Source organism: Necator americanus, chromosome II (genome assembly GCF_031761385.1).
Source record: "Necator americanus strain Aroian chromosome II, whole genome shotgun sequence".
NCBI classification, from domain to species: Eukaryota; Metazoa; Nematoda; class Chromadorea; order Rhabditida; family Ancylostomatidae; genus Necator; species Necator americanus.
Window position 1 is genome coordinate 15,097,666 of NC_087372.1, and position 17,279 is coordinate 15,114,944.

Genomic DNA, 17,279 nt, shown 5'->3' on the forward strand with positions numbered 1-17,279 from the left:
CTTATGATAACCTAATTACTTTATTTGCTAACCATTAATGCGCGTAAACTATCGCAAAAGTGACACTAAGCCCGTAAGCGCAACGCATATACCTCGTTATCGTGACTGACCGCACTAACACCTGCGTTGCGCAATCCGATAAAAACCATAACTGGACGTCGCAGAGGAATGTGCGTTCACGTACGTCAAAGTGCAATTCACGCCATTGCGCAAATCGTACCAACGCGCGGTTTGTTCGGAAATCTGAGACTGCTGAGAGCAGAAGAGGAGAGAACCCCCAACATATCCTGTGCCATTGGGATCCCGTCAAGAACGGCAGCAGCGTTGAAGTCTATGCTCGATCTGAGTTGATCTAAGTTGGTTGCTGTGAAGCAGTGAGAGAGATTATAAAATTACTGGAAAGTTGATGTGGGTTTCTATTTTGTGACGTATTTGCTACTGCTCTTAGCTGGTTAACATCTGATTTGTAGTACTCGTCGTAGAAATAACTGTGCAGAAGTGCGTCTTCATGCAAACTCTGGTCAGTGTAGACCTAACTTTGGTACACTTTATCCTTCTTTTACTATTCATCGACATCTACCGATTAACGAAAACTGCGGAATTTATGCGCGCATGCCCTGAGGGTCCTGAACAGACTTCATCACACGAGTTAAGCGGATGCGACGCGTGCTGAGCGCGTTGATAGAAGGTCCACATTTTGCGATGACGCTATGTTGTCGACACTTCAGAATTCCTCTCCATAGACAACGGTTGTTAATCTTTGAATTCGCAACTAGATTTACAAGGAAATAGTGAGGTTGGGTAGGACTGTACATCGCCAGTATTTAACCATCCGCGTTCATTGCAAAGTTTTTGTTGGATCTAATTGTAGGGCCGCACATACCTGGAAGTCTCTTGTTCGACGAAATTACAAATAGGAGACTGTAGATTTCTCAGAGATTATTAAGATTCTATCCGAGTTTCTCCTCATAGAAGCTAGAAACGATATTTCTTTTTTTTCTTCCCAGATCCCTGCATTGTATGTGATTTGTCTTGACTGTTTTTTCCGAGAACAGTTCACAGAGTAGAATAGTTGCACATCGCCTGATTACGTTGAATGAGCCGTCAAGTGAGCTGGGGATTTGTTGATGAGGTGGTTAAACGTGCCGGCGGCTGAGCTCGATGAGTATCCTGCGGTGTCGTCAACAGCAGGTTGCTTTGACCTTGTGCTGACAACACCAACAACGATGAAAGCAACAGAAACACCTAGGTATACATATGTATGGGAATGAAGAACTGTGGGGCCTCACATAACATGCAAATGTCTTGGCCTCTTCGACGTTGGTGGGAACGTGTTTAGACTCAGATGAGCAATGTTACATCCTTCAAAGGTAGTTAGGTGCTTTCCATCTCGAGCGTCCGCGGCAGAAAAGAGACAACTTTCACCTGTAGACACTTATAGGATTCACTGAGAGTCAATTGTTAGAACTGGGCCAAACTTGCTGTGAATGTCATCGAAGTTCGTTGATGAAATGGTGTTCAAATGCATGCCTCCGGCTCCCTTTAGATGGCTACAGCGGTCGTGAAGAGAGGAGTCCTAGCAATGTCGCTCACACGAACGATCGCCAGCATTGGATTTCGAGTTCTTGGTCGTTTCTTTCATTTACCCTGTTTTTGAATCTGCTAAATTTACGGTGATTTCCTCTTTAGAATTAGAAGTGGTGCGCCTCGTAAATTCTTATTTCGCACGTGCTTCGAGATTACAAAAAACTATCGCTGCTGCCCTCTTGTCACCTTTTTGATTTTATCCTCTATGTTTTTATATACGTTGCCAAAAACCTCAGTTTTTATTTGTCGTTTCTTGAACAATAATCGACCATCCTCGGTGAAGATCAAATGCGATCCACGTATATGGTGCAATTGCACAACTAGTCATTAGTGAGTTATTCTCGTGATGGGAGGACACGCAGTTTCTATTTAATTGCTCACGTGGAGGTAGTACTGAGGCAAATTCGTGGAGGAAAAAAGCGGATAATGGATGTGGTGAAAGCACGCTATCTATTCATGAGAACATTGCATCTTTGGAGATTCTTTTCCTGGAGTCGATGTACCGCGTCTGGCAGCGCAGACACCCTGCAGACATATAGTGGTCTCAGGCAGCGAGTAGAACTAAAAAGCACTAGAACGTACAAAAGAGGACCGGTGCTCTGAGGTTGCTTTTTACGAAACAACTGCGATCTCATACATGAACTGGGACCCGTGTTGACCCGGACGATCGCCACGCGTCCACCGCAACTCGTTCGTGGCCCGTCGAGTTGAGGTCTGAGTGTTTCATGTTGCGAGTTCCTAGAATGGCAATTCCTTACTGTATTCTGCGTCACAAATGAGATGTCTCTTCCTTTTTGTTCGCAAAAATGCAAGGCATAGATATTGATCGTGCAGCAACCTCGTTTACCATGCGTTTACTGCCCGGGTCAGTCACCGAAAGTCCGACAGTCACGGAGAGGGCAGGAAGTCACAAGTGTTATTTTGAAGCGCAGCAGTTCAAGTGGGGCGAGTTCTGAATGAAGTTCGCGGCGCTACATTCTTGGGTTTTTTTTTTCGCTTCAGGATCTAATGTATCGAAAAGAAGATCTCACGATTTGTTGTTATTAGAGTCTCCAAATGCGTGAACACCACTCGATACGTTTTCTATGTGACTTTTTGCAAAGGAATTAATATCTGTGTGGTGATAGATTTCACGGAACATTGAACCATGAGACAATTGAACTATCTTTGTGGTAGTAGGGGTTTTCTAGAGAGTCAGATTCGCTCAACAATGAGATCACAACCTTTCGATCAGGTCAATAAATATCAGGAAAACAGAGAACATCCGCTGATAAACCACACCCTATCACGGTACTCAGTTCCCAGTGTTCCTTTTCGTAGCTATGCTCACCAGGGTTCTCCTCATCTCTTCTCGAGAAACCTTAGCCATTGTGTGTAGCACATACTGAGGTCACATCCAACGTTGATTACGGAGGATTGTGACGTCAGCTGTTGACAGGTCGTGCGGTACGCAATAAACAATACGTGGACGGTATGACTGGGCTCCTCAGGTCAGCTCTCAATGTACTACACTTGCGATTTCGTAGGGGTTCTTGGTGAGGTGCTAAGTGACATAATGCGGCAGTTGAGTGCGTGGGGTAGGCCTCGAGGTGGTATTATCCAAATAAACTAGGGGAACTCGTTCAGAAAAGGTCGTTGAGTCCGATTTGCGTCGAAGGAGCAGATTGACGCAAGCGAAGTGATTGTTCGTGATCTCGTCGAATTCCCGTTCTCGTTCGTTCTTGGCCGGACGGAGCGTGCTACGACGAGGCAGGTGAGTCTCGCTTTTCTGGTCGCAACACTTCCTTCCCTCGGTTCCCCTCTACATTCGGCATTGGGATTTAAACGTTTTGTCACATTGCTCCGAATAGCTGCACTTATGGTTTGAGCGCGGTGATTTGGCGCAAATCAAAGAGATATAGGTGCTATTGTGTGCTAGGCAAATTCTCCCCGTTTTCATCATCGTATCATACATGTGTTATGTTCGATCACACACATACACACATTCTCCATCCCTAGCAATTTCGCCTATGCCGCAAACCATTGAAATCATATGGGAGCTTCCCTTTTAGCTTTTATGTACTTTCCCTTATAGTAAGTAACGCTTAAGTGTTGGTATTTCAATTGTTGCGTATTTTTCGCGCGCAGCTTTCCCTGACATAATTTGTTGGTAATGGTATCTTAGAAGTATGAAGGTGCAAAACCCAGAAAATGCATCGTAGAAACCGCGACCCTTCCTCCCATGTCTATCTGCAACTGCTTGAATCCTGGAAATCGGATAGCAGCTGAGGTTTTACCAACTAACAATCTCTGCAGATTAGCCGATACTTTTCCAGTCGAGACCGCATTGCTTTCTATGGGGCATGTTCAACACGTATGCTCAGCAGCGTGACACAGTATCACGTGGGACCTTGTTGCTAGTGTCACTTAATTATTGATCGCTGTCGCCAGACTTTGTTGTTGTTGTTCGCAGTGGAAATCAACAAGTCGTAAGTGAAACGCTGTCAGATAAAAGTATTTTATCTAAGTTTTTTTTCCAGTGATCGAGGGGAAGATGATTCCCTTCGATCACTGGAAAAAAAAACGTAAATAAAATGCTCTTATTTTTTTGGCAATTTAATTTTCGTTGAGAATAATGGTGTTGCCTAGGTAATAGTTGTGTATTCACTATGTTCAGTCCGCTGGAAGTCTACGGGATCTCACACACTCATCCCAGCAAGGTTTCATGTATCATACTTATGTCCTGCACGTAGGTGTCGCAGTTTCGCAGGAACAAAATAAGTGTGTACCCCCTTAGACTCCTCCGACCACAGTAACTCTGCGCCGAAGGCTTCTGCATACAGCTGTGATTGCAGATAGTTCCCGTAACCAGGACTGAAAAACCACAAGGAAAAGTCTAGAGGATCCTTTTTCCATGTATTGTAGAACGGACGTGACTTGTTAGATCTCCAGAAATTTGCATACATGCAGGACTCTTCGTGCACTTCTACACCAATGTGTTACAATACTCTGGTGTGTTAGGACATTTGACCTGACACAAGTTCCGATGTTCAAGAACTTGGGACTGATTGTTGATTTTTGCTCTAGGGGTTGTAGTGTCCAAAATTTCTTTAACATCTCGAGTGCCAGGCCATTTACCGACATTCCACCATATCATTAAGTATAATTCGAATGTGCTTGCACATAACGTAGGTTTTTTTTCTACGCAGCGTTGTGCATCCGCTTTTCCACCACTGATGCGTGGCAATGCCAGAAAACGAGCAACGAGTCAATAAGGATGATAAAGAGTGTAAATATGTTTTTGTTTAGTATTGCGTTCGACCAGTTAGGGCACTGTAGTGACGAGTGATTCGTACGATTGTTTTACACTCACCGAAAATTGGTCTCATACCATACTCATACCATACTCATACGCTTGTTTTGTTTTGCTCTTCAGCTGAAGTGCTAAACATGGCTGAAAATCTTTGCTCCTACTAATCTCTTATGAGAGTTCAACCGGACAGCGTTAATTAACTCATTATGGCTAACTAATACGAAGGTAAGAATGCGATTAATAGCGAGTAATTCCAAAAAGAGCCTTCGTTTTATTAAGTCCTGTATTTTCGTATTTTTGTTGCGACGCTTGAAATTGTTGGTTTGGAATGTTTGTAGCTGACGATAGTTGCGCGAAAATATGCTTTATCCGTCACACTCTGCGCTTAGTTTATTCCACTATATGCTTTCTCGTATAAAAAGTGCAAACCGTGTTACATTCGTAATTGACAGGTTTTGAAAGTGTTCCCAAAAAAAGACACTGTTTTCTTCAGAGGAGATGAACTATTTTGACTAGAATAGTGTTGCATTTGCGACTAAACATCGGAGGGAATTGTTTTTAAAAAGCAGGGAAGAGGGGCATCTGCGTGGAGGGAAATCTATTTGAATCTTGGTTGCGCAGAAGAGAAGCAATTTCTAGGTGGAAAGGATATTCAGCAGAATCCAGTTACTAAAGTAGTGTTGATTAGATGAAAGGTTCACCATAGTTTTTTTTTTGTTTTGTTATTGGTTTGCTGTAAAATACTGCAGCCAGAACTAATTCCTGCATTTAACTGAATGGAACTGATGAGGGAGGTTTTTTTTATACTATTTCCACAAATTTTTAGTTATTGTAAGCGGTCTCCATGATCATAAAATACTGCTAGCTCACAATCTGTACAAGTGTAGCTCCTAGATTTAGCAGAATGAAAACGTTCATTCTTTGAACGCACTTCCTTTGTAGAAGTTAGCAGGGTTTAGTAGTTTTAAATGCATTTATTTCTCGTAATCACGTGACGTTGCAGCAATTTGCTTGTTTCAATGAACTGCATGAAACGAACGTCCTGTATGGTTTCAATTGTAAATAATTGGTATTTAAATAGTGCGTGTAAGGTACTGCCGTGTAGAGTGGTATTTTTATTCTCGGTTGTTCTCCTCAAACACAACCACATTTCAAAACAACTTGCTTTTCTAGATGCACGCAGCGGAAGGAGATTGAAACTTTGCTAATTGTTGGTGTTATGCTACATGCACTTCACCTGTAGTGGACCTATTTCCTTCAATCTTCTTCGAACTCCCCTGTGTCTCAGATGCATCAACTCCTAATCTTACTTAAACGTTCATATTTACAGCAACAACTTCACACATTCTGAAAATTTCATACCTAGAAGTAGCGAATGTGTCTACGCTAAAAGTGGTCACACTGTTCAATGTTTGGAAGAGAAAACAGATTCGGCCGAGTTTGAGCGTAATCGTCCTGCAGCTGGTTGGTCCCGTCATGATCCGTTCGTCAGTGCAATTAAATGGAGATAAAGCTGTGCATTTTGAGGAGCTCTTCTTCCTCATTCTGGTCACTCTTGCCTTGCTCGGAAACACGAGGGGAGGATTACTGTGTTGCGGTAAGGCCAAGTTTGGTAGCTTCTCCGTGGCATGCTCATCCTGCGTTCTGTGTCCTTTAAGGGTCCTCTAAAGTTTCTAGAATGGATGTTCTTTCTGTCTTCAGTGTAGCTAAAGAAGTTACTTTGACTATTTACTCAATCCGACATTAGAATTTTGAACGAACTTTCACATCGTAACTATGGTAAGAGAGTAGCAGATGCGTTGGTCTTTTTTACCCGAACCAGTGGAGTCAGTTCACTTTCTTCATTTTGTCAGATGGTAGTGACCACAAGACTTGGAGGTTAGTTAGGGGCGGTCCAAGAAAGGCTGTCACTGCTGCCGTTGTTGGAAGGCCCCGCCCCCATGAACCCTCCGTACTGTTGCGCGCACTACCATTCCCTAATTCGCACTGGTTTCCTGCTGGGTCTCCACGAACGGAGCTTCCAGAACAGTTATAGATATCTTTATGATGGCCCTGATAACTGTGACTTTACTTCTGTAACTCTAATAATATTTGCCTCTTTTCTTGAAACATTCTTCTGTGTATCCTTTTGAACAAATAGATAGGATTTTTACTGCGTTTTTCCTTGCTTATTTGCTTCAAATTCTCCTTGTTAAGTCATTGAGTATACTAACTTAACTTTTCCCGATTTTTGTCTCTACAAATGAATATTTCCACTGATATGTTGATTGAGGAGATTTTATTGGCGTTGAACATCGTTTAAAACAACCCCTATGAAGCGTTTAATCTGAAATTTTCGGCACTATTCAGCAGTTTTTTTGTTGTTGTAGTGATATTATAGTTATTACTATAGTTCTGAAAGCAGCTATTACTCATCCTTCACACTTTCAAGTTTGCAATTAATTTTTTTCGTGATTTTTTTTTGAAAAATCCTCGATTCCAGTATGTAGCGTGTGAGTATTCTTCAAAATAATGTATTATACAGAGAATGCGTAGCATACTGTAGATATCTTTGCACCTGACTTCACCGGATATATGTCGGACCTCTGAGACCACGCAGACCTATATGAAGCCTTATATAGTAGTTCGTATAGCGAAGCTTGTCTTCTCGTAGCTGTTATGTGTATGCATATGCCTATTGTATGAGTAATTAAAAACATATAACGATAGCACAAATTCCATCGGGATTCATGATTGGGCGTGGTTTTACTGTTCGCTTGCATTTCAGTCATCGTGTAGCTCGATCGTCCTGCGTTTGTGCTTCTGTTACCACTCCTGCTGTTTCTGAAGTGACGAGGACGTCAGACATGATGATGACCAACGCAGCTGACGAACTGGCCTCATCGCTTCGTTGTGCCGAGTTCCTGGCCGATTCGCCGAGCACATCTACGTTAATGCACCATCAGCCAACGACTGTTGGTCGCATCACTAATGTACAGTACGCTCATCATCAGGAACATCGTCGGCGTTCTGGACGAATGGTGCTCCAACCTGTGAACCAAAGGAAGCTGAGTCATGGACAGGTGTGTTTTTCCTGAAATTGTTCCTGAAAATATTTTTTCGTAAATGCTACTACTCCACTATAATTTGCCTTTTTTTATCGAACCTCATCCTCTTTCCATCCTATCTCAACGCATCGTCCAAGGTTTCCCTTTGTTCGAGGCGCGTTCTCCACGACTTACATCATATGCGCGCCAGATGTTGCTTTGCTGCTGTGTCATCTCTGTATCTGTGTTATGACTCGTACCTTATACACGTTACCTGGCTGTAACTTCTAACAAAGGGTTATATCAGTGCTTTTGTTAATTTTGGTTTCGCTCATGCGAAGAGATCTATGGGATCTAGGCGACTTCTTATAGAAGATTTAAAAATCTAAATTTGTTTTCTCTCACTTTCTACATCATTTGCGAGATCGAAGAATTTACTAACAAGTCAGGCATTGCTACTCACTCAGGTTTCGTATATTGTCCTTCCAAATAGATATTGAATCTAAAGTTAGTACATCTAAAGTATATCTAAAGTTTTATATCCTGGGCAGATGATGAAAAGATGCTTTTGCTGTAGAATCGTAATCATGCGAAGTCATATCAATGATTAGTTCCACATTGTGTTGAAATTATCTTTAAATAGTTAATTCTTCGTGAAAAAGTGAGTAATGGAGAGAGAGAGAGAGTACGTGTGGTTGTAGTGCCGAAATTGCTCTTATGTAGTTATGCATCTGCATTCGTGAGCCGGCGTTCGACGACAACTCTCACTGGGTTCCGGTTGAATTTCCCATCGTGGACTCCCATTTTTTCTCTTTGCTCCCCTTTCTAGTGCTGCACTTTTGTGACCCGCCCCTTGTTCTCGCCTAGCAATCCTTCATTGCCATGTTAGATAAAGAGTGAATGTCATTTTAGAGTAGATGATGACCGGTGTGAATGACAAGGTCCAAAGAATGATCAGGGATCTATTGCCTAGGTTGACTGTTTTTCCCTTGGGGCTGATGACCTCTGTGAAAGGTCTGGCAACCGACCGTCGGCTTGCCACCATCGGCAGCTAAGCTTAACCTCGTTGCACCGGTTCCTACGCTAATTACGCATTGTCAACAGCCGACGTAGCGTCTGCCTTACGCAGATTTTTAACGATGATACCGTGTAGATGTGTGGAACGTGTGTGAACACCAATCTTTTGTGATATCGATTAGAACTTTTGCGGGAAAACAGGACGATTTTAGTGACAATTTTTTAAATGATGAATATGGTAGGTAGCCAGTTTTGCACAGGCTTTATCGTCGGAATAAAAACGAAGTTTTTTCTTGACAATGTTCAAAAAACGCGCACATTTAATCAGTAGGACGTCATGACACATGGACAAGTTTTCGGAGACACGTATGCATATAGTTGAACAATGCTGATCCTAAGCATCTAAGGTCCTCACGGATACGGTGGCCGAACAGAACAGTAAACAATATTCGTTTTGAGTGGTTTATTATGGAAGAAAAGGATGGATAGCTGTAAATTGTGTATTTAGGCTTACTATACATACTATGCGTGGTGTATTTACATATGCTTATAATCATGTTTTTTCAATGCAGTGAGATAAATGTGATGAGGAATAGTTAAAGTGAATCAGCTAGGTAGATAGCAGAGGAAGCATGACATAGGAAAGAAGATTGCAAGCATGGATACTTACCTTTACATGCTGTAGAAATTGTTAGAGATTTACTAGAAAATACTAGAAAAAAAATTACTAGAAAGTCAACTATTCAAGTACCTCTCTTTTTATGTCTGTAGCTTATTCATTACTTACAACCGTTGGAACTGGGTTGTTTATTTGTAAATACTGAAGTTGTTTTATAGCCAACAGTTATATCTCGCAAACGGCCACCTACAGTCGATGTTCGCCTAAACACAGCACAGCACCCTTCCGTTCCAAGTTGCCACGATCGTTCCATCCATCTCGATGAGCGAGTTTTGGAGAATCTACTAATTGCTGAGGCATGTATTTCTATTGCTTGACTTACGCTTACTTTATTCTTAACAATTACCTATTTAACTTTACTTTTAGGAAAATCTCAAGACAAATCATCTCTACTTCACGGCAGTCCAAGAGCATATCGAACCGATTCACCGTGAACAAGCTGTGGAATGGATATACGATGTGGCGAAGGTGGTTGTATTCGCCTCTTCAACTAGTTGCTACAATAATGAGCTGTGATTTTACAGGAGGAGAAGTGTGATGCGGATGTATTTCCGTTGGCGGTTTCCCTCATTGATCGCTTCCTTTCTCTGCAGAACATATTCCGACAGGATATCCAAGTAAAATCGAGTTTTAAGATGTCGAACTTTAGTGACGCTTGATCAGATAAATGCATACCGTATAATTACAGGTCTTGGCTGGCGTGTGCTTATTTATTGCAAGCAAGGTTAAGGCACCGCAACCAATGAATGCCGCTCGCGTATCGTACTACACCGCGGACAGCGTTAAAGTTCATGATGTTCTGGTAGGTTTTGAAACGAGTGAAAATTACAAAGGACGAACAGTTATGGAAGTTTGCATTTTAGAGCTGGGAACTATTAGTTTTGTCGCATCTGAACTGGGAGATCAACTCACCGACAGGATTCGACTTCTTCGATCACCTCTCGGCTCGACTCCCATCGCTGCACACGCTGCGACCTGCATTTACCTCTGTTCTGCATAGAATTCAACGCTGTAGGTTTTCTTCTCTATTTAACCTACGTAGAAGTAAAGGAAAAAATTAGCACGTATGAACATTCGCAACATGTGTTTCCTCACGTGCGGCATACACGCCTATTGCTTAATCTGTAAATTGTCGTCGCGATGTTCTTTTCTTGAGTTTAATCGGATCTACCGTGTTGTCTTGTTTCCGAAGCGACATGGGTGGTCCGGCGGCACTCAACAGTAGAGGTCTGCATCGGATAGTTGAAAGTCTATTTATTGTAGCCTTGAGGGGCGACTCACGCCATACAAATTCATTGTTGGAGGAGGTTCTTTGGTCAATTCTAGATTTTTGAGTATTAATTACTAGGAGTACTACGTACTTGTTTTGCCCATTCCTTACGTGCTGTGTCCATCTTTCAAGCATTTTCCATCTTCTGTTGGAAGAATTAATTTCTTCGAAGTTAACGTTGATAGGTCAACCAAATTTTAAAGTGGGGAAGTTGGTGTTACTGTTACTCAGCTGGCTTTCCAGCAGACTACTAATCCTTTATACACCGGATTTGCTTATTGAATTTATTGTCGTATCATAATTTCATTTTTCTACTCCTTTCTAAGAAGATCTTGAAAGTCGTTGATAGAACGGCTTTATAAAGTTCTGATATGAAATTGTAAGACAAGTTCTTGTTTAGTCACATGTTCCTCCTGGACCACCTGGGGTAGCAGACAATGTGCCGCGTTTATGATGCGAGTGATTGGGAGACCCACAAATCGTCCTTAACCTTTAGCAACGCTCATTGCGCCTCATTGCCTCGTCGGTTTCTGTTTGTCGAATCCTTGGCGAGGTGGCACCAGTGTTGATGTGACCTCTCATCTTGGTGGTGGTCGTCATTCGGCCATAGGTTGCATGCACTTGGCACCACTGAACTCGTACCCTTCGCACACATCAATTGAACCTAGGACGCGCCATGATAACGGTGTGATCGTGCCCTTTACGGGAGGGGTGGATGAGGTGAAGGTGACTTCTGCGACGAACAAGTTGTCGAATCCGTGTCAAATACACACACGCGTCTTATACGTCGTTTCATCTGCATCACAATGTCTTGCCTGTGGTAGACCACACACATCGCCTCATCTCGCGCACCCCAGTTTTATGGGACTCGGCCATGTAGATTTTTTTGTGGCGGCAGTCACAATAGGTGGTCTTCAAGGGATTCCTAAACCGTCATTGGGTCAATTTTGTTGGTTTGTTACAAAATGTTCATAAAACGACTAAAAATGCACCTCTTGTTTAGTTCATCCGGTTGGACATGCCATTACGGTGATTGTCTCGAGGTTTTTGATCTTGTAGGGTGCCGACCCGATACTATGGGTAAAGCTGAGCAGCCCATAGAGACGGAAGTTTGTAGTTTGAAGATCAGTGCGGGAAATAGAGTGTAAGGAGTAGTTAGAATCTTCCGCACGATTATTTAAACTACTCGAGAGTACGATTTTGTCGCAGCACTCCCTGATGATTTCACTTTCCTCTTTACGGCTACAGTATCCCCAATAATGCAAGTTGCCTCCATTTACGCAATTTTTTACAGACTGCTTAGGGTTTTTCATTCGCTTCGGCTTCTCGCATGCGTATTTTTTTCGTGTGGTTTCCGCGCGGCTGACTGTTCGATTTTGGTTGGCGGCGGCTTTGCAATACACAGAAGAGAAGAATCGTGCCTTTTTTGGCCTCTCAGGCATTCACTAGCTAAACAGCGCCTACGTCCTCTTGCGTACGTTTTTATGGTGCAGCTCTTCTGTTCGGTGTGCTATCGTTCCCTGGGAATTCCGCTGCTTTACCCGTATGCCAATCATCTTGAGTAATTATGCAAGGAAGGGACTATAATCGTTCATCAGCCGAGTTACAATTGTCGTAGGTTATTCTATTCTATTCTGCCACAGTAAGGATTTAGGGCGCACGCATCAAAACCATCTGCTCTTATCGAAGGGGTCGTGATCAGGCTTTGTATTGTATTGTCCAAATACTGCGGATCGGAGAGCTGAAATATAGAAATCGTATGAAATTTTGCGATGAAATGTGAAGAGGTTACACAAGAGCTTTACACAGAATCCCCATAAAAGGAAATCAGCGGAGAATAACAAATGGTGAGGAAATTAAAGCTGCTGTGGTGTATCGTAACTAATTTGACTGATCTTCGGTTCATGTTTTGCATCAATGTTCTTGATTGTTCTAGTCATTGAGGGAGTTCAGACTAATCAATTCCGCTTTCTACCTGTACTGGACCCTCGGAATTTCCTCTTTTGTCGAGCTACGCTCTCAATGTTGTGGCGTTCAAATGTTTGACGGCGCCAATGTGTCACACCTACTCAAATGCGGTACGGCAACCCGCGTTGACAGCGTCGAAAGACCTTCGGCAGCCTTCAGCTGCTCAACAGCAATTACGCGCATCCTTCCTACGATGATGATGATGCGACGACGACAGGTTTGAACGTTGGCGATGCCAAGCTTACCTCTGCTGGCAACAGATGTGCAGCGGCATTCGGCCTCTGACCGTCGTGAGCACGCCTAATAACCTCATCAGATAGCATCTGTAATTAGCTACAGATTAGACCATGCAGAAGATGTATTTGAAGAATTGCGGTCTGATTTTTGCAAATAGTACGATAAGGTTACAGGATGTAGCACTTAAACTGCATGTCCTCTAAGTTATCATATGGAAAGGCATTAAGATTTAATGCGAACGGATAGTTTCTTCAACAAGGTAGTTTTGTTTTAGGTGCAACTATTTTTCTCAATCATGCTCGACAGGGGGATTTGCTTAAAAATTGTATTATCGGAAATTGAAGTTGTGGTTAATGCTGCAGTTTTTTTTTTTGCGGTTTTACTGGCCATGTAATCACTGTATACGACGCAGAAGAGATGCAAGTGCTTGATTAAGAGGTGTGGGAACACTTTGCTGTGTTTCCTTTCAGCCATTATCAAAGACCAAGTCTCTTCTCTTTTTTGAATATTTCTAATTTTTCATGCTTGTGGTAGGCTCAAACTGTGACGTTCTGTCGGCACAATAGCACAAAGCATCGACCTTCACTTATTCAGCCGAGTTGGTGTTATCTTTTTTCATCGAAACTCAACAACCTTGTCCGTGCGCGTACAACGGCACTGGCATGTCGTTAACACTACGCATACACTCGGAATTAATCGCTGCTACGAGATCGCTATCGTCGTACGCGTTTAGTGATGAGGCGCGAAACACAGTACGATCAGCTTGGTTTGATAGCTAGAACAGCAAATAGCGAGGAAATGCGGCGTTTCCGTGTGGTTTCTATCTATCTACTCAACAGAAGAATGGGACCTCTCAGTGGACCCCCGCTGCGAGTGCAGTTTATCACCTGCAGACAGACTTGCCGCGCACGCGAATAAACAATTGTACGGTGGGTGTGAAACAGTTGCTGCTAACTGACCTGGCAGTTTGAATTGACTGCTACAACTCTTGTTCGAGGATGTCTGGTTGATGGGTATAGGCCGTTGTTGTGGGTGGGCTGGAGTTCTGGTCGAAATCTCTCTTCGGGGTCATTAGTGGCGTTAATGAAATTTTCTAAATCTAGGAACAAGTATTTGTTGGAAATATTTCCTAGTCTCCGCCTAAAATAAACAGTTATGAGAGAAAAGCGTTATGGTTCTCTTATAATTGTTTATTTTAGATAGAAGCGGCGTTTGGCGTTTTCCTCAGCTTTAGCTTTGATAGAAACACGAAAATTTTTGCCGAGATGATACTTTTGAAGAAATATGGATTCTCACTGCTTGCTATCATGGAGTCCGAGTTGTCGTTTTCGGCGTTTCTCTAGGCATCAATTACTTTTCTTAGAAGCTTATTCTACTTGGAATCAAATGACGTGCCTTTCTATTGGAATTGTCGCTACATCAGGAAGAAGAAGACTCTTTGTGCTCTATACTGTTTTCCAGATTTTGTAAATTTGGAGTTGTTCTAGTTGTGCTTTTGTATCTTCGACAACGCTGCTTCACATGCTTATCCAAAGTCATTAAGCTTTGTTTACTCAGTCATCCTTAGGTAGGTTAATGTAGGGAACTTTCAAACATGAGCTGCAGAACATCATCGCTTGTAACCTGAGCTGGCTGGGCATGCATCAGCATCTCATCCATCATGGCGGCGCTTGCGCCTTTTGTGCACGATGTTTGCTGAGAAGTTTCCTCCGATGGTTGTTTAGTTACGGTACGAGTGAGCCAAGCAACAACGGTAGCCTAATGCGTAAACACCGAGCGGTCATTGTATGCTTGAAAGTCGAAAACGATGTTAGACTGGGAATTGCATGTGCTCCCACTAGCGTTAGGCATCAGTCAGTGCATAGTAGGGATTTGCGGAGCGTCAGCAACAGCAGCTGAATGCGTGAATCGTATTTGGAGCTGGACCCCCGCGGTGTAGGACAGCTGTTGCTTGCTGTGTTTGGGATTCGCGCAAACCAGCACCAACGCAGTCCCCTGTGCGCTGTATTCGTAGATTTAACCGACCTCGTAGGACCACATTCGTGTGGATCATCATCGAGTGATTTATGTTGCTGAGGATGTGAAAACAGATAAAAGTTTGATCTGATTGTCGTTGTGCGCGAAATGTATGCGATCCTTTGCTCCGTCCATCTCTTTTATCAGACGCGAGTGAATTACGGTATCCGTGACGGATCTGGTCCGCACATCGGAAGTGTATTTTATCCGACGAGTCGTGTGCCGTGTCGGATATCGGCTATAATTTACACATACATCCAGGCCGAATCAGGCCACAAGGATACATACACATACATACATATCGCCACGTCCTCTCTCTTATTGGATGTTTATCACGTGCCGATATGACACGTGTATGACCATTAAATCATAACGGGAAGCTGCTGTGCCGCTACGGCTTTCGGTGAGTGCGACTTTGCACGCTGCCGACAAAGCTCTGGAAACGGCTAATGACCATTTCAAAAATCTTAGTGAGTCAGCGGTGGGGCTCTCACCGGGTGACATGGTTCTCGTGGCAGGAACAGATGTTCATTTGAAGTTTGAATAACCCATAGATGAGAAGACGGTGACAGGCGTTCATCGTGGCACCGTCCGTCATAGTAGTGTTTGTCATCGTCGGAAACAAAGATTAGTTGCTATAAAGACTTCTCTATCAAATAAATAGTAGAGGCACAAGGGTTCAGTGTGACCTCTCAACGGTGAGTATGGTTCGTTTCGCCTTGGGGGGTCTCTTGCGCCAGTTTATGTCTCCGCCTGTGTTGCCTATTCATGCCTGCACATTACCACGTTGACTGCATTATTTGCGTATCGTATAAGCAGTAAGGGACTTTTTTGGGTTGTTTACTAGGCTGGTCAGACGGTTTTGACGTCATCACTTCATTGCACCAGGTCGGCTAGATTACGCAACCATGTGGTCAGCAACGCTGTGAGGTCACATTCTAACAAAGACCCCTGCTATCTGGTACGATAACGATCACAGGTGGTGTATGGATTAGGTGCCAGGCGCAGTGGCGGTGCATTTTTGTACATAGAGGTAATTAGTGTTTTCTGATGCTTAGAATTCCGTGAGGCAAGCGCTGAGACATTTGAAATGGACAGTCATTCAAATTTTGATGCGCACGTATCATGATGCGAATGTCATTCATTATTGGGAGAGAATGGGAGTTGTCAGTGCAGCATTGTTTCAAATTAAGGATGTTCGGTAATATTAATGAAGAGCTACTGTAGACATTAGGAATTTCAGCTGGATTTGAATGTTTAAATATGAAACATCTTTTCGAGAACTGCGGTTGCCTAGTCCCATGAGGAGTCACGTTTCTTTTTAGTTGTTTTTAGATCTACTACTCTGTTACACTTGTAAATTAGTTTTTGTAAAGAGCGAAACTATTTTTGAGTTCTCCTGGTAACATCAACGTGAATGTTCTCGTTTTGACAAAAGATAGGGACAGCGGAAAGATGTATAAGAGAAGTGATAACAATATTTTGTTACGTATAAATTTCTTCGACACTATTAAACAGCTATCAAGTATTATAAGTGTAGTGGCTGTTCGATGTATGCATATGAACAGGTCCGCGAATAGGTTATGTGTTGCAATACCGGCCGAGATACGATCTTGCTCGACGCAGATAGCTGCGTCAGCGATTGTTTCCGCAAAATGTTGACTTACCGAGGGCTTACCGACATCCAGCATTACTAAATTGCTTCGATTTCAGGTCATAAACTCGCTACATTGTTCCCGTCAATTCAGTGCTGTCTGGCGTTGATGTTCGCTGCTGAAAGATATGCTAACGCCAAATTACGAACTGACACGGAGAACATCATTGGAAACACTTTCCATTTGGAAATGGTACGACATTGATCAGTTGTCCAACGTTTATTCTGACCGAAAGTTTTTATGAAAAGCAAGCACTTTTTCTTGTTATAGGATTTGCTCCATTCCTACATAGCGATGATGGAACGAGTCGTTGGCGAACCTGGAGTGTGCTCCACTCGACATGCCTCAGTGGTTGCTCCAACTGAAGCAGAGTTATTGGCACAATCACCAGGAGGTCCATGCGGCGTGGGGACATCTTCGCTTGGGACGCCGCACAATGACTCTGGGTTTTGTTCTGGAGTGAGTTCACCAGAATCGTTCGGCAAGAAAGAACACGAATGCTCTCCGCCAAAGATGGCAAGAATTGCCTGAT

The 17,279-nt window shown here is 43.1% G+C and overlaps 1 protein-coding gene across 1 annotated transcript; it reads left to right on the top strand.

Moving 5' to 3' along the window:
- Positions 1-1,127: 1,127 nt before the first annotated feature.
- Positions 1,128-17,278, top strand: RB195_017915 (uncharacterized protein; the record flags this gene model as incomplete). Its single annotated transcript, XM_064185110.1, has 11 exons — positions 1,128-1,249; positions 6,210-6,343; positions 6,407-6,476; positions 7,647-7,941; positions 9,760-9,897; positions 9,968-10,069; positions 10,126-10,218; positions 10,290-10,403; positions 10,465-10,612; positions 16,806-16,939; positions 17,018-17,278. The coding sequence occupies 11 exons, from the start codon at positions 1,128-1,130 to the stop codon at positions 17,276-17,278; spliced, it is 1,611 nt and encodes a 536-aa protein (XP_064040991.1).
- Between the last annotated feature and the right edge of the window lies 1 nt (position 17,279).